Here is a 22750-nt window from a genome sequence, read left to right as displayed (position 1 = left end):
ATTTTACACTTGTGTTTTGCTTCTGTGTTTATGCCTTTCTGTTTGTTTTCATAGGTTTTTTACAGCTATAAATATTTATGAAAGGCACATTGAACTTTTTAGCCATGCTCAGAATAATTTCTTTCCATTGATTGTTATTAGTGCTGATTCAGTGTTTGAGACAGTATGATGAGCGATGTTGAATAGAATTAATTTGTGATTTCTTCACTAAACAAGGTTGCCATTATATAATCTATTTGGGTTGTGTATGCAAAAAACTTGTTAGGAATTAATTGTATTAGGAATCATTCCTGGTAGGAACTCTTTTGGTCCTGTTTATGCTTCTCCCCAGTTCCCACCTCAGTCGGGGGGGGTCAAGCCCTTCTGTTGGTAAACATGAGTGCGTTGGCTAGTTCAAAATGGGCCATTTTTCTTCAAATATTTTAAAGACAAATGTTTGTCTTCAGGAGGGCATTTGTGTTGTGTATATCGCTCACCTAGCTCTGCTCAACAGAGAGCTGTACATGCATCCGGGAGAACAAGATGGATGATTGCATGTTTACATTGTTCTGTCAACATGCTAAAAGTGTTGCTAACTTGGTTTCTCCCTCAAATTCGGACACTCTTCTGCTGGTATCCCTTAGAGATGTCGCTGAAGAATAGTGATTTTCCAAACCACTTGTGTAGGAGTGGCTAGCATGCTTCTGTTCTGGCTTTTTCAGTACATTTCATAAAGTACACAAACACCATAGCCACCATGCCTAGGGTTAAACAGTTGTTCTTTCATAAGATCCCTCCTGTGACTCGAGCAAACCAACCTCATTCTAATGAATACATAATCCATAAACGGCTCCTGCCCTTCTTGTGGAATTTTATCAAAAGTACTCCAAAAGGAAAATCAACCACCAACTGGCACCTCATCACACTTGAATACAAGGAAATCGATGCACCAAGGGCTTTCCTACTTCAGGCGAATTTTGTCTCTAACCCTGCCAGATGTAAGGAGAGACCATCACTGCCCAGGGATGGGTAGCATGATCCTGAAAACCTTGGATGAATATTATTGGCATTATGCATCAAACAGTCAGAATACAAGATCATTTTAGACCATATAATTCATTGCGTCACTGGTTATTGCTAGCGCCACGTTGCCAAAGCCAGTGTTAATTGGATAGGCGCAAGCATGCTGTCAGGGGAAACTGTTTTCCTCTGTCTTTGATAGAATCAAGACATTCCTACACAAGTGGTTTGGAAAATGTCAAGTCTGTCAAGACCATTAAGAAATGGGCTTAAGTTAAAAGTCCTTAAAAACTGAATCGCAAAGCAGGCTACTGTCTTCATAATGTCTTCCAGAAAGACTGCACCTTGAAATCCCTTAACCATAGCTCCGTGGATGAATGCATTCCAAGTGAGTTGTATCAATTCCCACTCTGATAAGTACCCAATGGACCCATCTTGTTAGAGTTAGAAATGAAACTGGCTGATCAGTAGTTGCCTCAACGCCGCTGGATGGCGAGCTATCATAGCTGCATTAGAGGCTTTCAAGCAGTAAACCATATACAATTTAGGCTGGTCCGGAAAGCATGGACCTGATATCACCCTGGAGTTGCATTTGGTACTTCTAGAAACATACAATATACTCCATCTAGGGAAAGGACTCTGCCGCCTGGATCTAGAATTTGCCCCTCAGAAAAATTCCTACAGGAGATTAAACTTGAAAGCATATTTATCTCGTCTGAGTTCCTTTCGAGTTGACGTCCTGTGATTGGAAAAACCACACACCCATGTTTACGTTTAAAGGGATTGAATAGCAGGCTACTGGGGATGTTGCAACAAGCAAGCCTTTAAGCAAACGCCACACTATCAGATGCTCCAATATGGGTGAGCTTCCAAGGTTGTATGACCTATTAAAATCACTCAGTGGGAAGGATTGTTCGCTTCCCTTGCCCTGTTATTAAGAATTAGCTTCCGATATGCTGAAATGGCAACCTCTCCAGGCGGTCCGCTAGCATCTTAGTGGCAGGAGACTAGGAGCCATCTAATGAGCTTGCTGAAAAGGCCAGGGACTGTCCGTCAAAAATTAAATTGGGCTCTTAAATTGATTTGTGCTGGAGTACAGCCTCTAAGCGCGGGAACAAGTTTCTCTGTTGCCTTACTTCCAAGGCAACCACGTTGCCCCTAAGCTATCCTCCCAGAAATTCTTCTGACCCACCGACAACCAACCTAATATTCAATGGGTGAGGCTTGCCCTGATGGTAGGAGAAGAGTGTTTGGAAGAGGAAGCAGAAGGGGAGTGCTCAGCTTGCCAGAGCCTCCCAACGCCAAAGGAGGTAAGTCAAGGGTCAGAAAACAGAGGGATAGCTGTGCTTTCGGTGTGCCAGTGCAAGCCATTTAGCTGGGGTCCCCAGCATGTTCAGGACGGAAGGTTACATGTTCTAAATGTAAAATATGGGGTCATTATGCTAATTGCTGAAAACTGAAAAAACCTTGCACTTGGTGGAGGCTGGAGGATGTTGTATGTGACAGAGGAGGGGCAACAATCCTTGGGTGATGAGGAAGAGGACCAAATAGAAGTTGTTTTGGTCAATATGGTGAAATGTACAGGTGATGAGGATTGTGAAAGCCCATTTGCTTTAATTGTTTTTGATGGGAAGGGTGTGAGGATGATGGTGGATTCTGGGGCGTAGGTGTCGTTGATGTCACAGGTGGTGTTCCTGAGGGAGGTGGGTGGACAATTGAAAGACCTATTGCCTCCTGATATCGAGTCGGGTGGATATAATTTGGGGAAGATTGATGTTATTGGATACTTTGTGTCAAGGGTGAATTTTAAGGGGAGAAAGGCATGTGGCAAAATTTACATCACAAAGGGTGTTGACACACAGTTGGGGTGTAAGGAGCAGAAACAATTGGGCATAAGACTTGCCCTGAACACAGTTGAGCAAGTGCTGAATGTAGGAGAGTATGTGGGTGTAGTTGAATTGTATCCGACTGTATTTTCGAAAGATATTGGACACGTAAAGGGTATGAGGCATAAAATAGTGCTTAAGGAAGGAATTGTGCCAATTGCAGCTAAGTTGAGTTCGGTTCCATTGGTGATGGGAGAAGGAATGAAAATAGAACTGGAAAATCTAAGAAAATCAGGTGCGATTGAGAAGGCAGGAAGTGTAGAATGGGTGTCTCCATTGGTGGTAAAGAAACCGAATGGTGAGTTGGGGCTTTGCATAGATTTGTGTGAACTAAACAAATGTGTAGTTGTGGAGACACATCCCCCTACCTAATATGACAGAGATGCTGACAATGGTGAGAAAGGCAAAGTATTTTTCTAAACTTGACATGGCGTCGGCCTACCAACCAAATAAAGTTAGTGTAACGCTCACCTGGTTCCCCCGGAGGCGCAGGTCTTGATCTGGCGAGGATACTGTCTTCAGTGTTAGGCGCAGGGTTCGTTTTGCTCCCGGACTGGGCCCCCTTCCCACCGACAGTTTAAGCTGAAGAGTGAGATGTCTGCAAGGGTAAACAAGGTATTAGTGTTTGGAAGGTTCGGAAAGTTCCTAGCCCCTCTCGCCCTTTCTTTCCCCGTGGAACTGGGTTGATATTGCGCTTACCTTATATAGGTAAATGCCGGGCTCTCCATCCTGCGTCTTATGCAGGGGCGCTGGGTCCAGTTGCTTCACTGGATGCGAGCTCTGCCTCTTGATAGCAGAGGATTTGCTGAGAGCGAAGACGCCGTTAATGCACGAGCGTGCCTTGTAAGTATTAAAGTTCCTTTTGCATTGTTCTCTTCTCTTTCAAAAGTCTTAAGTCTGTAAAGTCTATGTCTTTCCCTTTTCAGATGCTGTGACGATGAAGATTATCCTTCTAATGGCACGTAAGTAGAAAGACTGCACTAGCGTTGGAGAATGCTCCGAAATGTCTCTTTTGTCTTTGCAGGTGCTGAGGTGCAGCACGAACAGATTGAAAGCGGGCGTAACACAGGTAAGCAGAACTTGTAGTTGAATATTACTGACCGATGTTCTCTCTCTTTGCAGATTTCGGATGCCGGAAGAGAAAGGCAGAAAAAGGCGCCTTGGATGCTGCCGTTGGATTAGGTAAGTAGATTCACTGCCTTTACTTTAGCCTAACCTGTGCCTTTGTTTTGCAGGAGCTGCAGAAGACTGAAGAAGACTGAAGATTGGATTCCAGCAGGTTATTTCGTGTTCACAGGATCTGGAGCTGGAGGTTTCCTGGAGCTGACACGGTGAGCGTCCTGCTGCAGATGCAGAATAACGCGAAGCACGTGAAACCAATCGGGTGTGGTTTAAATAGCCTTCTGTAGTGCTTAGGCGTCTCCTTCCACGGCCCCACCCAGGTAAGAAAAGAGTTCCAGATTTCTAAAAGAGTTCCTGTGTTCTGTTTCCAGGGAGTGGCTCCTGCTCCACCCAGACAGGAAAAGTAGTTCCAGGCAGAGAAGGATCAGGAGACCAGTTAGCTGGTAAGTAAGCAGCATGGTCTGCTACAGGTAGGTCCACCAAGCACTCTTATCCAATATGAGCCCGGCGCTTCCTGTGCCGGGACCAGTCACCATCATGAGCCTGGGGCCACTGGCGCCAGGACAAGGTCCAGAGGGTCCCTATAGGGACTGGCTGGTTCCTGGGATCAGAGTCATGGGCCTGCTTCCAAGGTCGTGGGGCAAGTCCTGACCCCTTGGAAGCAGGGATCATGACAGTTAGATGAACAGTTGAAAACATTAACAGCATTTGTTACACATGAAGGTGTTTCAGTTCTGTCGGATGCCATTTGGGCTTTTTTCAGATTCATCTGTTTCAAAAGATTATGGGTATTCTATTGCAGTTCTGTGGAGAGTACATTGTTTTCAAGACGATATCTTGGTGTGTGGAGGGACTCTTGAGGAGTATGAAGAAACCCTGAGGAAGTTATTGGATGTTTTGAGAGATTGAGGTATTACCCTAAGAGCTGAGAAGTGCGTCTTTAGTAAGGATGTTGTGGAGTATTTGCGGCACAAAATATCGGCTGAAGGTTTGAGGCCCAAGAATGGCATGATTGATGTAATAAAGAAGGTGCCTTTTCCAAAGGACAGGGGTGAGCTGAGGTTGTTTTGGGGAATTATAAAATTTGATCAGAAATGTGTTTATAACTTTGCCGATAAGGTGGTCAAGATGAGGAGGCTATTAAAGAAAGGAGTGGAGTTTGTGTGGGATGTGAGATGGAGTTTGCTCAAATAAGTAGGAAAGACTTGGTGAGGCCATTAGCCAATTCTGTACAAAAGAGATGTTATTACTGTAGATGCCAGTGTTAACGGCGCTGGTTCGATTTTGGCACAAATTGGTGAGGATGCTTCAGAGCATTTAGTTACTCATGCTTCAAGGATGTTGAGTGGGGCAGATCGAAACTATTCAGTTCTTGAAAAGGAAGCTCTAACATGTGACTGGTTAGTAGAAACATTTCAAAACAGAGTGATGTCTCGGGAAGAATGGTGTAGAGGTGTGAAAGAGGACAGCGCTTTGGGAAGAGTAATTGGATTCGTGGGCCATGGTTGGTTGGAAAAGAGATCGAGTTACAAGGAGAGAATTTATTGGGAATTTTGCTCAGATTTAATACCAAAGATGGTGTTTTGTATCGATGGGATCACGCTGTTGTTCCAAAGAACCTACGGAGGAGAATGGTGGAAATGGCTCATGAAGGTCACATAGGAATTATGAAGGTCACATAGGAATTATCAAGACCAAAGCGGTTTTGAGGAGTGTGTACAGGTGGCCCGGGTTTGATAGGGATATTGAAGGAGTTCTCGGGAAGTGCGTCGAGTGTGAGATATCTGGTAAGAGAGTGGTGGCTCATATACAGCCACTGGTGAAGGTGGACATCCAAGAGAAAGTATGTGTGACTTGGCCTTGGATGTGTTGGGCCCGGTCAACCTTGGTGTCGGTCGTGGGAAGTTCATTCTAGTTTTAATGGATTTAATGTCACGGTGGACAGTTTAAGATTGTGTTTGGGACCATTAGGAGTGCTGTGGTTGAATTTCTGCAATGTATATTCGAGAGAGAGAGTTTACCCTTCTTATGTGTTGACCGATAATGGGAAACAGTTTGTAGATGGTGTTTTGAAGAGTATTTGAAACACTGTGGTGTGAAGCATAAAAGGACGGCGGCCTATCCTCCTGAAGGAAATGGGGCTGTCTAGAGGGCAAACAGGTGTGTGATGGAGGCAGTGAGGATGGCAGAAGTTTGTGGGAAGGATAAGAAGGTTGTTGTGAAAGAGAGGCTGTATGCGTTGCGCATGGCCCCCCATGACGCCACAGCAGTGAGTCCTTTTGACTTTGAGGGGGGAAAAAACCAATACCAAGGTGATCCCTCCCTGGCTTGTGAGGGTTAGGGAAACTATTTGCATTGTGGAAGAAGTGAGGACGACGCTGGAAAGAAAAATGCGTGGGTAAGGAAGGAGAATGAGAAACATGGTCAGAAATGTGGATGTGTGTGGGTGATTGGGTATGGATTAAGAAAGGGGTGATGAGGAAGGAGGGCGAGTTGCTGTATTCTGATCCCGTGCAGGTGATGGAAGTGTTGAGGGGCGGTGACCGTGCATGGAGAACAGGTTTGGAATCTGTCCAGAGTGGCGCGAATCAGACGCAAGTGGAACATTTGAAATTTGACCATGCTTATGTAAATATAATTGTACATAGTTGTAGAGGAAAGGAGATATGTTTTATTGTGTATTCCCCGTGTTATGTTGTGCAGTCTCAGAATATAGAATCTTGGGAGGTGGAACCCCGGGGGGAATGTTTATTCTGCAATCTGGTCCGTTGGAAGTTGGGGAGAAGCTGACCAGAGCTGGGGGTTGATGAGAGAAATCTTCTCTGAAATAAATAAGCAAGTTTACCACTTACTTCGGTGCGGACCATCATCATTTCACTATCCATTTTGAAATAACGGTACAGCATCCGCTCGTTGAACTCCCTGATATATCCGGACACACACACTGCTTCTTCTTCACCAGGAAAAACATTTTCACAAATCCCTAGAGGTATCTGCCATTAGCACGATAGCTCTTTTCTGAGCTAAACTCTCTACCTTTCTGTCCATCCATGCATCGTCTAATTCTGAGGACCTTATGGGTATGGGGAGCCTGTCTTGATGGGGGAGATGCGCTTTCAGAATCTACATGGATGCGCCAAACTGTCTGGGTTTTCCGCATGGAGTGGATACTCTATGTAGACACCTCTGCCGGTTTGGCGCACCCATGCAGCTCCTGAAAGCACATCCCAATTTTGACAGCAAACTTGGTGCTTTCACCCACTTTTCACCCGCTTTGGTGCAACTAGCACTTCCAGGTAGACACTAGCCAGGGATCGTTTAGAGTATTTGTGTCCTTTGACTTTTGGTATGGTTTAATATTTTTTGCTAGAGAGATGGCAATGTCTGCATTTATCTTGGCTGGACGACCAGTCCCTGTCCATGACCCTTTTATTATCTTTAAAGGACTTGTCCATTAATGGGAGACTTTTCGGGTCCAATTTTGGGTTGCTACTACCCTACAGTCTGGCTGTAGATGCACTGATCTCCTTATCTAGAGGCTTAAGGCATTCTATATTATATTTTGTAACATGGGCAAAGGGCATCCCATCCAGGGACTTTAAAGTAAAGTATCATGTAACCACTGAACTCTGTATGAATGTAAAAGAGTTCTTAATTATTTACATTGTCAAAGTGTTTATATTGTTTAAATTGCATTTACAGCTCTGCAATCACAACGTTTTTATGCACTAAAGTTTATTTTACAGCCCTTGGAACAATAGAGTTCACTCTGTGGGCTACAAACACATACTGCATGTCCTAGATCTAGTTCTTAAAGTATTTCCAAGCCTTACTTAAAATCAAAAAGAAATGAATTTAGCATGGTACGTAAGCAGTGTTATTTGTTCCACAAACTTTCTATTTCATTTCAGTAATTCATATGTAATACTCATTGATATATCCCATTATTTTCCAAGGTTTCTGCCCAAGGTATTCAGTCTACTCCACTGAACCTTGCAGTGAGCTGGCGGTGTGAATCAACAAGCACTGATCTACGTATAGACTACAAGTATAACTCTGAGTCAATGACTACACCAGTTGCCCTCAACAATGTCCAGTTCATTATTCCTATTGATGGAGGAGTAACTAAACTTCATGCTGTGCTTCCACCGGCTGTTTGGTAAGAATTGTCAATTGCAGTTGTATTTTTCCAACTTTCACCCATGCATACTCGTTTTCATTCAGTTTTTACTGTTCCCTGTGGCATAGGAAGGTGGTTTAGGCTTTAATTTGCACTAGATGGGTAGGCATAGCGGGTTACAATTTAAATATTGCCTCTGAAATGTGGGAATACTTGCAAGTACTTCTTCATTCAGCGGAAGAATTGTACATCATGGCCACTGATGGGAGACAAACACTTCAGACCAGTGGTTAAAAGACACTGCATGTTGCAGCTGCTGCATAGAGTTCAAATGAACTCAAATCAGTACAGGTCCACCCACCTCTACCACAGAAGTTGTCCCACTGGTCAAGCAGAATAGTAGCATGTATTAAACCTACTTGCTTGTGCCAAAAAGAGCGGTAAGGCACAGCGGTCTATACTAGACCTACAGACTCTCAAAAGATGTGTAAAAACTTGAAAAAATAAATTCAATATGGCAACATTCTAGGGAATCATTATTTTTTTTTCCAAAGTATTTTATTGGTTTTGTGGCAAAGGTGAAACAATTCAAACTTATAGAATAAAACAAACAAAAAAAATAACAACTTAAACAACAATAGTCTTCGTATGATGTAACATGTGGGGTTCGAGATGGTGGTTCAGACAAAGTTTTCACTTCTCAGGAAGTGGAGGGGAACAGTTTCAGGGGACATCTACATTGTGTTAATGCAAGGAATCTGTTACTACAAAACACTACGGGTGCTCAGGGGGGCGTTGAAGTGCATATCCCTCAGAAGAGCCTTCCAGGAGTCAAGAGTGCCGCTTGTAGCGTCCCCACTGGATGTGGTTCCTTCCTGCCAGGCTCTGGTTTCTGCGGCTGTCCATCTCGCCATTTCGTTTAACCAACGTTCGTGCCTGGGGCCTGCGGGTGTCCTCCAGGCCATCGCTATGGTTCTTTTAACAAGTATACATGAAATGTCCATTAACTTCACAAGGTGTTTGAGTTTGCTTGGTCTGGGGTATGTACCTAGCAGGCATTCTCCGGGTGACCAGTCGTACCTCTCCATTCCGGCGTCTCTACAGGACTGCTTAGCTTTTGACCAGAGTGTCATCACTTTAGTGCAGGTCCAGAACATGTGGATCATGTCTGCCCTGTCGTTCCCGCACCATGGGCACACCGGTGTGACCTTCCCATTGAACGAGGCAACTCTGTGGGGAGTCATGTAGGTCTGATAAAGGACATTCAGCTGTATTTGGCCACATCTGGAGTTTCTTGACACTTTCTTGGGGTATATTAATGCTCTTTCCCATTCCTTATCAGTGAGTGGGGCTACGAGATCTGCTTCCCATTTCGCCCTCAGCGCCGCTCCCTTAGGGTTAGGTTTGTCGATGAGCTTGTTGTACAACCTGGAGACCGGTCTCCATCCATCGGAGAGGTCATACATTTCCTGTAGCAAAGGGTCAGGGGTGGGTTCCTCTGGCCAGGAGTGCCACTGCTTCTTGACGGTTTGTTTGAGCCTATGGTACCAGAGAAACTGGCCTTTGGGTAGTCCTTCGATGACTTGTATCGACTCAAAGTCCCTGAACTCTCCTCCTTCAAACAGGTCTCCCCATGTATATATACCAGCTTCCTCCCACCTCCTTGATATGGGGAGGTCTGCCTCCGTTTTGCACACGTCTACCATTATGGGGTTGTCTGGGGAGTACGGGTGTTGCACCTTCCTAATGTAGAAAGTCCTGGCCCATATCTGTCTGCCAAGCGCCACAACTAAAGGGGTTTCCAAGGAGCGGCGGAGGGGTTTCCATAGGGTTTCTTTAGGAATTAGGTTGGTGTAAGGTTGCTTCAGTAGCCCCAGTTCAGATGAAGGTTCGTCTGATAGCCACTTCGTGATGTGACTGAGCTGGGCAGCCAGGTAATAGAGCTGGAGATCTGGGAGTTTTATTCCACCTTCTTTATGTGGCAGGGTTAACGTGGCTAGTGTTAGTTTGTGCCTGTGGGGCCCCCACAAAAAGTCCTTAATGATGGCCTTCAATTTCTTGAAGAAGGGAGGCCGTACGTAATGGCAAATGTTCACAAAGAAGTACAAGAAACGGGGGAGGATTATCATCTTGGCAATCGCCGCTCTCCCCACCATTGCCAGTGGGAGTTTGGACCAGAATTTTATAGATCGCCGGAGGTTGGTGACAGCGACTTCTGTGTTGTGCTCATGTGTGAGCTGCGGGGTGTGGCCGACATTGATCCCCAAGTACCTGAACTTCTCGGGTTGCCATTTTATCCCTATATTTGGGAGGTCCTCTGCTAAAACGTCTCTCAATCCGGCTAGGGGGAAGGCTGAGGATTTGTGTCTGCTAAATTGGATTCCAGAGTATTTCGCGTAGTTGTCGAGTACCTCCAGTGTTGTCGGTGCGTTGAACTCGGGGTCTTTTAAGTACAGAAGGACGTCATCTGCGTACAATGATATTATGTTATAAGCGTTGCCCACCTTAATGCTGGCGTCGAAGAGCTGTTGACGGAACTATATGGTAATCGGTTCCAGTCCCAGTATATACAGCATGGGCGAAAGTGGGCATCCCTGTCTCGTGCCTCTCTGTATTTCCCAGGGTTCCGAGACTATTCTGCCTGTCTTGACCCTGGCCACTGGAGAATTGTAGAGAACCTGGACCCATCTGATGAAGCCATTTCCAAAGCCAAAACCCCTCAAGACCTCCACTAGCCACTCCCAGTAGATGGAGTCGAAGGCCTTGATGGCGTTAAGCGACAATATCGCTAGGTCTTCCTCGGAATCGTAGGTTTCGGCCATGATGTGTTGAAGCCTCCTCAGATTAGCTGTGGTGTTGCGCCCTGGAACGAATCCGTTCTGATCTTCGTGAATTATAGATCCCACCACTCTAGCAAGTCTGCCAGCCAGTATTGAGGTGAGGATCTTGCAATCGTAATTGAGCATGGCCAGAGGTCGGTATTAGTCACAATAAGTGGGCGGTTTGTGGGGCTTAAGCATGGGGATGATTATAGTTTCTCTCATGGTGTTGGGGAGGATCCCGTTTGCGTAAGCTTCCTGGTAGACTTCGTGTAGGAGGGGGTGAGGATGGCTTCGTATGTTTTATAAAATTCCGGCGGAAGTCCGTCGCTGCCAGGGGTCTTGTTGGTAGCAAGCGACCTGATAGTCCCTCTTACATCGTCGAGAGTAATTTCCATGTCCAGTTCTGTTCTCTGTTCGCTGGATATTTGGGGTAGACCAATCTCTTCCAGGGTATCTATTATTTCTGTGGTGGGTGTCCGGGCTTCATGTGCGTATAGTTTTGAGTAGAACTCAGCGAATGCTTTGTTGATCCCCATTTGTGTCCTGTGGGATACACCTTCTGCGTCTATTATTTCCGTTGGTAGGTGTTTAGGGTGCTCTCTTCTGCACAACCAGGCCAGCAGCCTACCTGGTTTGTCTGATTCTTTGTGGGATCGGGCGGTGTGCGTGGCAAAGTCGAATTTTTCCAACCTGTCCCAGGACAGCTGACATTTTTCACGGGCTACTTTCAGTTTCGTTTCGACCTCTGGGAAGGCGTCAGAAGTGGTCTCCAGGCGAGTAATCTCGGATTCTAGAGCCTCAAGTGACGTCTTTAATTGCCTGCGAGTGCCACCAGCTCTTGATATAATTTCTCCTCTGGTAACCACCTTCATGGCTTCCCACAGTGTGCTCCTGGTGGACACCGATCCTTTGTTGATTTCGACGTACTCCTCTAGTCTCTCGGCAAGGTCTTCTCTGAACTGTGGGTCCTCTAATGTCGCAGAAGGCATCCTCCACATGGGGATCGGGGGTCTGGGTCCCCTCTGCCGCCATTGCATGGTTAACGGAGAGTGGTCGGAGATAGATCTCCCCAGGTACTCTGTGGCTATCGCCAGCGGGACCTGGTCCCGGTCAATGAACAAATAATCTATTCTTGTATGGACGCTGTGTGGGGCTGGGTAATGTGAGTAGGTCCTGTCAGCTGGGTGTTGTATCCTCCAGATGTCCACCAGATTGAGTTGGTCGAGTGTCTCCGCCATAGTGCGGGTTGCGGGATTGCTCGGTTGGGGGGGGAGGGAGTGATCTGGCCATAGCTGTATCCAAGACACAGTTAAAATCTCCTCCCCATATGAAGGTTTGGCCTCGATGGTGTGCCAGCTTGGGACTCAGTGCACTGAGGTATGACGGGATTCCGTGTTGTTGAAAGTATGTGTTAGCCAAGCAGATCGGGGTCTGTTCTATAGTTCCCCACATTATTACGTATCTTCCGTCCTTGTCAGATTCGCATCCGTGTAACTGGAAAGGCACATTCGGGTTTACCCATATTAGCACACCCCTCGCGTATTTGGAGTATGGGGATCCTCTCACAGTCCCTTCCCAGCGGTCTGCTAATTTGGACAGAGCGTCCTCGGTGAGGTGTCTCCTGTAGCATCGCAATCGAGACTTTCTTCCTCCTAAGATAAGACTGTATGCGGTTCCTCCTGAGGTACGAGCCCATTCCCCTCACGTTCCATGTCATCACGTTGAGTTGTGATGCCATTGGTTCAGTGTTCTGGGTTTGGCATGAGGCACAATCACGATGGCCTGGTACGACATCAAGGCGTGGTTGGTGGGCTGTAGGCGATGGGCCTCTGATTCGTCAATTCCTGGAGCGTATCTTGTGACCATCTCGATTTTTTCAAGCATCAATGGGACGAAGACTGTAAAACTAACAAAACTAATAACATAACACAAACTGGTGCGCCCAGCGACTACAACACTGTCGCGGTGCTCAGGCGCTCCCGCGCCTTCTGAACCCATCCGGGAATCGGGCGCGAGTTGGGTCGGGCAGAAAAGAACGAACTAGCCCTGTTGGATTTTTCGCTGGGGGCGGGGCTGCTGCTAGACGGCGAGGCCGAACGAGGGTTGTTTCCATACGATATACTGTTAATTGGATTACCTTCTTGGGCCCGGCTGTTTATGCTTCATGTGTGGGTGGTGTGAAAGGTCCCTGGGGTCCAGTCTTCCTCCCTCGGGGTTCAGTCTTCCTCCCCTAGGTTGTCCCTGCCGTCAGCGAGGTTATTGTCTTCTCCAGCATGGGGTCTGGCATGGATTCACATGCTCATGAATATTCCCCGTCGTCAGGCTGGGAATCCTCGGTAAAGAAAAAAAAAACAGTATCAGTTTCGTTTCTGATCTGTCTTTCGTAGTAATAACCAATCACTGGTCTCTGCGTCATGCTGACCACAGCCAATGACTGCCCTCTACCTAAGCACCGCCTCTGGCAGCCATGTTCAGATTTTTACCGCACGTTCATGTGTTGGGATCCTCGTGCTATTGCTCTCGAGCGTTAGTGCTATTTTTTCACGTTTTTTCTCAAAAACTTCATTTTTTTCGGTCAAAAGAGCCTCAAGCTCCACCGACTCTCCATCCGATCAACGGGGACCCGTGTCGGATTCGTCTGCGCCCCTCAAGGGTGAAGAATTCGTCGAGCTAGGCTTTTGGAGGACTCCAGAAGCTTCTCAGGCCCGGACATGGCCCAGGAGAAGGGAAGCTCGATGCCCGGAAAGCTGTTCAGGGACTGCCCTGGATGCCAGCTGCAGAACGTCTTTAAGGAGGACGAACACTCCTTTTGTCTCTACTGCTTACATGAGGACAAGACGCACGTGGAGAAGGACTGTGCGTTTTGCGGCAATATGTCGGAGCGGACCATGAAGGACCGCCATCAACGTCTCGCCAACTGGCTGGAAGGGAAGAGCCCGTCAGGCGAGAAGAAGAGGAAGAAATCCGAGCGGTCTTCTAAGACCTTTGAGGACGCCCCGGCGACGGGGGTCCAACACAAGGCCAAGCACCGCGGGTCCGCTGGCACCGGGAGCGCCGAACGGTCGGGCTCTACGGGCGCCAGGCAGGGCGCACCCTCCCCGGCACCTTCAGCCACGAGCCAACGCTCTGGGTCGGGTAAGAGGAAGGGCGAGCACCCGGCGAAGCTCCTGGAGAGGCCCCGGTCGAGCTCGAAGGCCCCATCGGAGGGGGAGCGAGGCAGTGTCCCCCCCCCTCAAGGATAAGGCAGTGAGCGCACCTAAGGTGGTGAAGGCCTTAATCCATCCGGCCAAGCCCTCTATCGAAGCTGTCACGGCGGCCCTGGCTCAGCCTGTGGAGGCTACACCAGTGGTGGAGACCTCGGGGCTCAGAGTCTCCCTGCCACCTCGGAGGGAGTCCTCTTTTGTACCCATCGATAGGACCCCCGTGAAATCCCCGGCGGGGAAGAAAAAGGGGGGGCAGGGCGTCGTCGTAGATTCGGCTTCAACCTCGGATGAAGAGCTGATCGAGGTCTTAAGCCAGGGCTTTGGCGTGGAAGAAGACCGGCCCGTCGGGATGGATCCCGACGCAGGTGACGACGACATCGTCGAGGGTGCCGACGGGGCCACTGATCGCCCGTCGGATTCCCCTCTGCCAGCGCCGCAAGACAACTCGGCGGCCATTTTGTTGGCTATACAGTCCTTATGCTCAGAGATAAGGACGAGACTACCGTTGCCGACGGAGGAACCTCTCCCGTCGGGGGATCCTGAACCGGGACCTTCTGGTGTTCCCCCGCCCAAGAAAAGGATTCACCCTCCACCTCCTTTTCAGCCGTCGTGCCCCGTCCAGCCCTCCTCCCCGTCCACCCGAGGGGATGATACGGGGACTGACACGGCAGTGACGGGCACGGACGACAAGGTATACGACGAGGATCTACCGTCGTCACCTCCCACCAGGGCTTCGCCGCCCGACGAGATTGGATGGTTCCACTCCATGATCGCCAGGGCATCCAAGCTTTTCCAACTCTGCCCTGAGGAGAAGAAAAAGGAAGGATTCCTTTATCAACGGCGCGAGGCCAAGAGGAAGACGGTCCTCGCGGTTCCTCTACTGGACGACATTTGGGATGAGGGCCTCGCCCTCCTCAAGAACCCTTCCACGACGCCAGCTAGAAGAGACCGGTACGAGAAGAAGTACCGGGTCCCGGACGCAGCCCCCCTGTGCCTCCGGGCGCAGCCTACCCCAGACTCCGTCGTCTCCGCGGCGGCCAGGAAGAAAGCGGGGGGGGGGGTGCGGCCTCCACATCGACTTCCCCACCAGACGGCGAGGGAAAGAAATGGGAGGCAGATGCCCTAGAGATCCTACAGGAAGGTGAGGTGGCGTCGGACCATGCCATCACTATTGCGACGGACATCGCCGACACTGGGTTTCGCCAGTTGGGCACTGGCGTGTGCCTTAGGCGGCGTGGATGGCTCAAGGCTACGGACTTCCGTCAAGACGTTCAGACCAGAGTCCTGGACATGCCGTTCGATGGGAACAACCTGTTTGGGAAAACAGTGGACGATTCCCTTCAGGCCATTAAAGCGGACACTGAGACGGCCCGGGCCCTTGGGGTTCTGCAGCAACGACGGACGCCCCTTCGGAGCAGCGGAGGCTAGGGCGCCTCCAAAGGTTCCGGCGGCGGTTTCTCCACCTACCGTCAAGCGGCCCGCTCGTCGTCTCAGGAGGCCTACAGAGGACGAGGCAAGTCTGGCGGACCCCGCCGTCGTCGCCAAGGAGGTCAAGGCGGCAAGGCCTCGTCGAAACAAGATTGAACCGGCCGTGGGGTCTGGCCCCCACCGAAGCACCCCGGTGGGAGGCCGGCTGGCGAGCTTCGTCAGCGTGTGGGAGTCAATCTCCACCGACCGTTGGGTGCTGGACGCCTTAGCCCGGGGCCACACGCTCGAGTTTCAAAGAAGGTGCCCGCGCGTCCCCCCCGTGGCCAGGAAAGAGCTTCACGTCCCTCGGCTTCTCATGGAGGTAAGGGCGATGCTCAGGAAGGGCGCCATCGAACTCGTCCCAAAGAGGCTTCGGGGCTCCGGAGTTTACTCGAGATACTTCCTCGTGAAGAAGAAGACGGGAGGATGGCGCCCCATCCTAGACCTGCGACGTCTGAACAAGTTAATCAAGGCGCAGAAGTTCCGGATGGTCACCCTCCAGCACGTCCTGGGTAAGCTGGAGGAGGGAGACTTCCTGTCGTCGTTGGATTTGGAGGATGCCTACTTCCATATTCCCATCCTAAAGGGGCACCGAAAATTCCTCAGGTTTGTAGTCCAAGGGCGTCCCTACCAGTTCAAAGCCCTCCCCTTCGGACTACGGTCGGCACCCAGGGTATTCACCAAGTGCCTTGCACCTGTGGCGGCGCAGCTGCGCCGCGAGGGGTTCCACGTCTACCCCTACCTGGACGACTGGCTCATCCGAGCCAAGACCAGGGAGCTCGCCGTGGAGCACACTGCAAGGACCGTCCACCTTCTCACGGACCTGGGATTCTCCGTGAACTACGCCAAGTCCCACCTGGTACCCGCGCAAAACGCTCTGTTTCTGGGAGCAAAGCTCGACACAGTGTCCCTTCTGGCTTCCCCGTCGTAGGAAAGGACCAGGTCCATCCTGGGCAAGGTACAGCGGATGTTGGTTTCCGACGCGGCCAAGGTGAGGTCCATCAAGTCCCTCCTCGGAATGATGTCTTCTTGCATCTACCTCATTCCCATGTGCAGGCTCCGGATGCGCCCGTTGCAGGAGTTCCTGGACGCGCGCTGGATCCAAACGACGGGCGGCTTCGAGGAGAGGATCACACTCGACGAGAGTTTCCGCCGAGCGGTCCGGTGGTGGAGCACCCACGCGCATCTGACGGCGGGCATGGACTTCCAGACCCCAGACCACCAGTGACCACGGATGCCTCCCTGGAAGGGTGGGGAGCGCACACCGAAAATCTGCACGCGAGAGGCCTTTGGCTCCCGACGGAGAAGTCCCTCCATATCAACGTCCTGGAGCTCCGTGCAGTGTTCTGGGCCCTCAGGCCCTTCCTTCCGTCCCTCAAGGGCAAGGTGGTGAGGATCTTCACCGACAACGCCACCACCATGTTTTACATCAGGAAACGGGGCGGAACCAGGTCCCCAGCACTGTCCAAGGAGGCGCAGGACCTGTGGCATTGGGCCGTCGCCCAAAGGATGTTTCTGGTGCCGTTTCATCTGGCAGGGATAAAAAACACCATCGCCGACTCACTCAGCAGGGAGCTGCGCTCGTGCCACGAGTGGGAACTACGGCAGGATCTAGTGGATCGCCTCTTCCGACGGTGGGGCACACCCCAGATCGACCTGTTCGCGACGGCGACGAACTCCAAGTGCCGGAGGTTCGCCAGCAGGTTTCCCCAGGCGAGGAGCATGGGCGATGCTTTCTCGTTCCCCTGGGAGGGCCTGTTCCTCTACGCGTTCCCTCCTTTGCCACTGCTAATCCGGCTCGTCAACCAGCTCAAGAGGTCACGGTGCAGGATGATCCTCGTCGCACCTGCGTGGCCGAGGCAGATATGGTTCCCGGACCTTCTGGACTTGTCAGCGTCCCCGCCAATCAAGCTGCCGGTGGACGCGGATCTACTCTCCAGGGAAGGAGGCGCCATCCTCCACCACGACCCGAAATTGCTGAACTTGCAGGCCTGGCTCCTGCAGCACTAGAGTTTGGGGGATACGACATACCGGCCGACTGCAGAGAGGTTCTAGCAAAGGCCAGGGCGTCCTCGACTCTTAAATGCTACGGACACAAATGGAAGAGGTTCTCTGTCTGGTGCCACGCACAGAAGATTAACCCTCTACGGATTACGGCTCCCAGGTATTGCCGTACCTGCTGATGCTGGCCAAAGCTGGTCTGGCACACGCGTCCATCAAGATTCATCTTGCTGCGATCTCCCGATACACCAGAACCACGGGGCGGACGTCCTTGTGGTCTCATCGTCTGGTGAAAGAGTTCATGAAGGGACTGTTCAGATCGTTCCCGCCGGTGAAGGCTCCGGCCCCGGCGTGGGAGCTCAACGTGGTGCTGACCAAGCTCATGGGACCTCCGTTCGAGCCTCTGCACTCGGCCCCGTTGAAGTTTCTGTCGTGGAAAACAGCGTTTCTTGTGGCCATCACCTCCGCACGACCGGTGGGAGAGATCCAGACCCTTTCCTGCAAGGCCCCGTACTTGACTTTTCACGACACGAGGGTAGTGCTCAGGACGCACCCCTCCTTCATGCCCAAGGTACCGTCGGACTTCCATCTCAACGAACCCTTGGTGTTGCCTGTGTTCTTCCCGTCGCCTTCGTCGCCGGCTGAGAGGACTTTGCACTCGCTGGATGTGGCTAGAGCGCTGAAGTTCTACGTGGACCGCAAGAAGTGTTTTCGGAAGACGTCACAACTCTTTGTGAGCTTTGGACCTGTCAATCAGGGGAAGGCTCTCTCGAAGGCTTCCATTTCCAGATGGCTCTCCGGCTGTATCATGTACTGTCATCGGTTGGCAAACCGACCGCTGCCTGGCCGTCCGAGAGCCCATTCCACCAGAGCGATCGCAGCTACCACGGCTTTCCTTTCTGGTGTGCCCCTGCTGGACATATGTAGGGCTGCTACGTGGAGGTCGACGCACACCTTCATGAAATTCTACTGCGTCGATCGGGATTCCAGGGAGGCGTCCAGGGTCGGCCAAGCAGTGCTGCGCAACCTGTTCGCCTGAGGTGAGCCTGGTGAGGAGGTAAGATGCTTAATGTTGAGTTTGATGTAATGCTTAATGTTGAGCCTTTGCCACCTCCCGTGGTTGTGCATGTGTGTACTGCTATGTATTCTTTATTCATGAGCATGTGAATCCATGCCAGACCCCATGCTGGAGAAGGAACAAGTTACTTACCTGTAACTGTTGTTCTCCAGCATGGGTCTGGCATGGATTCACATGCGAACCCTCCCGCCTACCCCTCTGCGGCTCTTCACTTGGTCATACTGCCACTTCACGTGCTTCCAAATCTGAAGATGGCTGCCAGAGGCGGTGCTTAGGTAGAGGGCAGTCATTGGCTGTGGTCAGTATGACGCAGAGACCAGTGATTGGTTATTACTACGAAAGACAGATCAGAAACTAAACTGATACTGTTTTTTTTTCTTTACCGAGGATTCCCAGCCTGACGACGGGGAATATTCATGAGCATGTGAATCCATGCCAGACCCATGCTGGAGAACAACAGTTACAGGTAAGTAACTTGTTCCTTCTAGCCACATGTTGGCTGCTTCCGGGTTTTCGAGAAATATTGCTCGCCCTTTGTGGATGACTTTTAGGCGGGACGGGTACAGCAACCTATATTTGAGGTTGTTGACGGAGCCTTGCTTTAATCGGAACAAACTAGTTCCTCTCCCTCTGCACTTTCTGGGTATAGTCAGGGTATATAGAGATCTTAGAGTCGCCCTGTACGATAGGGCCTGTTTCCCTGGAGTGTCTTAATATAGTTTCTCTGTCTTGGAAATTTAGTATCTTAGCTATTATTGGCCGTGGATGCGAGCCAGGGGGAGGTCGTTTCTGGAGGGACCTGTGGGCCCTTTCCACCGCAAATCCCTGAGTCAGCTTGCCGGCCCCAATCTCCTGTAGCAGCAGGGTTTCGACATAGGACGTGGTATTCAGGCCTTCATTTCCCTCCGGGATGCCCAGGATCCTGATGTTCCCCCGTCTAGCCCGACCTTCGGCTTCCTCTGCCCTTTCTTCTAGGAATGCGACCTTCCTTTTCAGGTTCGAGACTTCGGATTGTAGGGCTGCAGTGGCCCCGGACTTTTCCTCTGTTGAATTCTCCATGGCCGTCACCCTTTCCGTTAAGTTGCGGGCATCCTGGCGAATGAGTTGTATGTCTATTTTGAACTCGTCTATCTTGGAGTCTATATGAGTCTTTAATGAGGCAATAGCGTCCATTATCTGGGAGTGATTATCGTTGGGCTCCGTCTCGTACGAGCGAGTGATTTCAGTGGAGCCAGCCCTGGCTTGGGTGGGAGTCTTTGCCCAGGCTGAGACGAAGGAGTCCATGGTGGCAGCTCTAGTTTTATTTTTGGTGGTCATGTTGGAGGCGCAATAGCAGTTGCCCTGGAGCTCTGAAGCTGGTGGGGTGGGAGTGAGGGCCACTCGCTTATGTGGCCTGGAATGGGGTTCTAGAGTGGACTGTGCCCCGAGAGTTTATTATTGCCAGTCCGGGGCGCAGCTCTCTGGTGTTGTGTGTTCCACTGTACGTTCGAATGATTCAGCCGCTACCTTGGCGCCTATGTCGCTGCCCCTGGACTCGGGCGTGTTGGTGTTGGAGCGCTTAGGGCTCAGCCGTGGGCCGCAACCAGAGGGCAGGAGTTGTCACCCCTTGATGTGTGAGCCTAATTGGGTGGCCCAGCCGCAGAGTTAATGCAGGCTGTAGCTGGGGGGGGTGACAGGGGCCGCACTCACGGCTGTTTCGTTTTTTGACGCACCTCGTCCCCCAGGGCTCCACCGTCGCAGCTTTCCGTGTCGTTTCTGGTTTCTGAGCCGGAATCCGATCCTTCGGGTAAGGCGGTGGATCGCAGTGACCCAGCGGCCGTTGCTCCTCTGACTCTGCTTCCCGGTGGCGGCCTCGTTGAAGTTGGATGTGGGCAGAGGCTAGTGATGCTGCCATGTGATCTCGTCCTCGGGATGTGTGCCGTGCTTTTTGTGTAGGTCGCCGGCGCTTAATGTCGGCCGGGGCAGTCCTGCACGGCGATGGGGAGGAAGGACGAGAGTCTGGTGCGGACTGCGGTCGGATGTTGCGTGGAGACCCTATCCATCGTCCCCGGGATGTGCGTTGTGCAGCAGTGGAGTGGAGCTCCGGGGATACGGCGGCTCTCGCGTATTGTGCGAGGTTCTGGCGCGTAGTGTCGACCGGAGCAGTCCTGCGTGATGAAGGGGGAGAAGGGCGAGGGTCTGGTGCCGACCGCAGTCGGATGTCGCAAGGAGGCCAGCTCCGCTGTAGTACGCCTCCTCAGTGCTCCCATCCGTCACCACGTCCCAAGAGTGTGCTGGTGGGGTGCTCCTCACAGAGGCCCCGCTAGGCTGTGTGGGGCGCCATCTTGGGTCCAGGCACTGCAGGGGGAGGGAGCGCGTTCCAGGGCCTGCGCTACCGTCCAGGGGGCCGGAGATTCCTACCCCTCGAGCAGGTTTTGTGCGGGATCGCCTCTCGCACCACTGCGTGCTTCTCAGCGGGCTGCTGTTCCACTTAAGCCGGAGAAAAAGGATTCGGAAACGGCGTCTCGGCCAGAGCTCGGCGGATTAGCCTCTGCACGCCATCGGCTCCAGGCCACGCCCCCTCTAGGGAATCATTATAACAGGATGGTTACATGTCCACGATTGACATGAAAGATGCACACGTTTATAGTTCCATGTATCGATAATGACTCTATTTCATTGTAGATGCCCGCCACTATGTTGTCTCTTGCAATACTGTCAGTACCTAAGTGTGAACAAATGTGTTATTGGTAGTGGCAGCATTTCTATGCAGACAAGTAGCTTGAGCGTATCCCCACCTAGATGACTGCCTGAATAACCAGCCAGTGCAACATGCACACAGTCGAACTATTGCTTCGTTTGGGCTTCTCACAAAAGTTCCAAAGTCAAGCCTAACACCAGCACAATATAGAATTAAGGTGGGCATTTGATTTTCTGTCAGCAGTTTTTCTTTACCAAACATCTGGTTAGTTATAAATGCAAATGAGAACAATCCAGGAATGGATCAGTACTTAATGGTCACAGAGGGATTGTTATGCGTAAAATTCAATACATTTAATAATAGAAATAATGGTCACAGAGGGAATTGAGGATTTATTGTTGGCCACTCAAAAGATTGTTCAGTCACTCAAGTGGTGGAACAAACCCAACATATTTAGTGAATGTCCATTTACATATCCCAACATACAACTGACTATACCACAGGTTCTTCAGTGATTGGGTGGGGTGCTCCTATCTATTTCTGGAACAAAAGCAAATGCACATAAATATCTTGAAATACATGGCAATAGACATTGCACTATACTATTTCCACACATGAATAAGGGTTAACCATGTGCTGGTGAAAACTGACAACACTGCAGCAGTGTTTTGCCATTAACAAGCAAGGATGTACACATTCAGATGGGATATATACAATTACTGTACCGCTTTTACTGCGACTCCTGAAAATGTTGGCTTTTATTTTTTATGCGGAGCCCTTTCACCCCATATATATGTGGGGGGGATTGGGAACAGTATATGATGCATATAGGGGATTCTGCTGGTGGTCTCCACCACATAGAAATCGGGTGAAAAGCGGGTCAAAATAAAGTCGACATTTTTGGGGGTGGCAGTAAAAACGGCACAGTAATTGTATAATCCCATCTGAATGTGTACCTCCTTGCTTGTTAATAGCAAAACACTGCTGTGGTGTTGTCAGTTTTCACCAGCACATGTTTTATATTCACAAATAACATGGTATAAGATTGTCTAGACCCCCAGGAAATATGGGAATGATCCTTCAAAATACAACTTTATAGCAGGGCATAGCCCATGTGTATCCACCCAGTTTCCAGACACTCTAATTTAAGAGGTTGGAGTGGAGTGTGGAAGCGCAGAACTACATCTTCACCAAATGGTTAACACCTAAACTAGAACTGTTTGCGACAGTGAAGAATTACAAATGGAAATGTTATGCAGCCATATATCCAGACAACAATAAACTAGGGGAAGCCTTTGTGATGAGTTAGTTGAGCATGTTTCTGGACACTTTTCTGGTTCCCCTGATCCAGATAATTTTGTACAAACTGAAG

The 22750-nt window shown here is 50.3% G+C and overlaps 1 protein-coding gene across 11 annotated transcripts in view; it reads left to right on the top strand.

Moving 5' to 3' along the window:
- SGIP1 (SH3GL interacting endocytic adaptor 1) overlaps positions 1-22750 on the top strand; it is a 1655639-nt gene that overhangs the window by 1496483 nt on the left and 136406 nt on the right. For all 11 annotated transcript variants that reach the window (XM_069641969.1, XM_069641968.1, XM_069641966.1 and 8 more), the window contains one exon: positions 7964-8166. In XM_069641969.1, the coding sequence (XP_069498070.1) occupies positions 7964-8166 (203 nt within the window). The remainder of the gene's footprint in view (positions 1-7963; positions 8167-22750) is intronic.

The sequence above is a fragment of the Ambystoma mexicanum genome, chromosome 1q (assembly GCF_040938575.1).
Source record: "Ambystoma mexicanum isolate Mex_15411 chromosome 1q, UKY_AmexF1_1, whole genome shotgun sequence".
Lineage (NCBI taxonomy): Eukaryota > Metazoa > Chordata > Amphibia > Caudata > Ambystomatidae > Ambystoma > Ambystoma mexicanum.
This window is presented reverse-complemented; position numbering and strand designations above follow the sequence as displayed.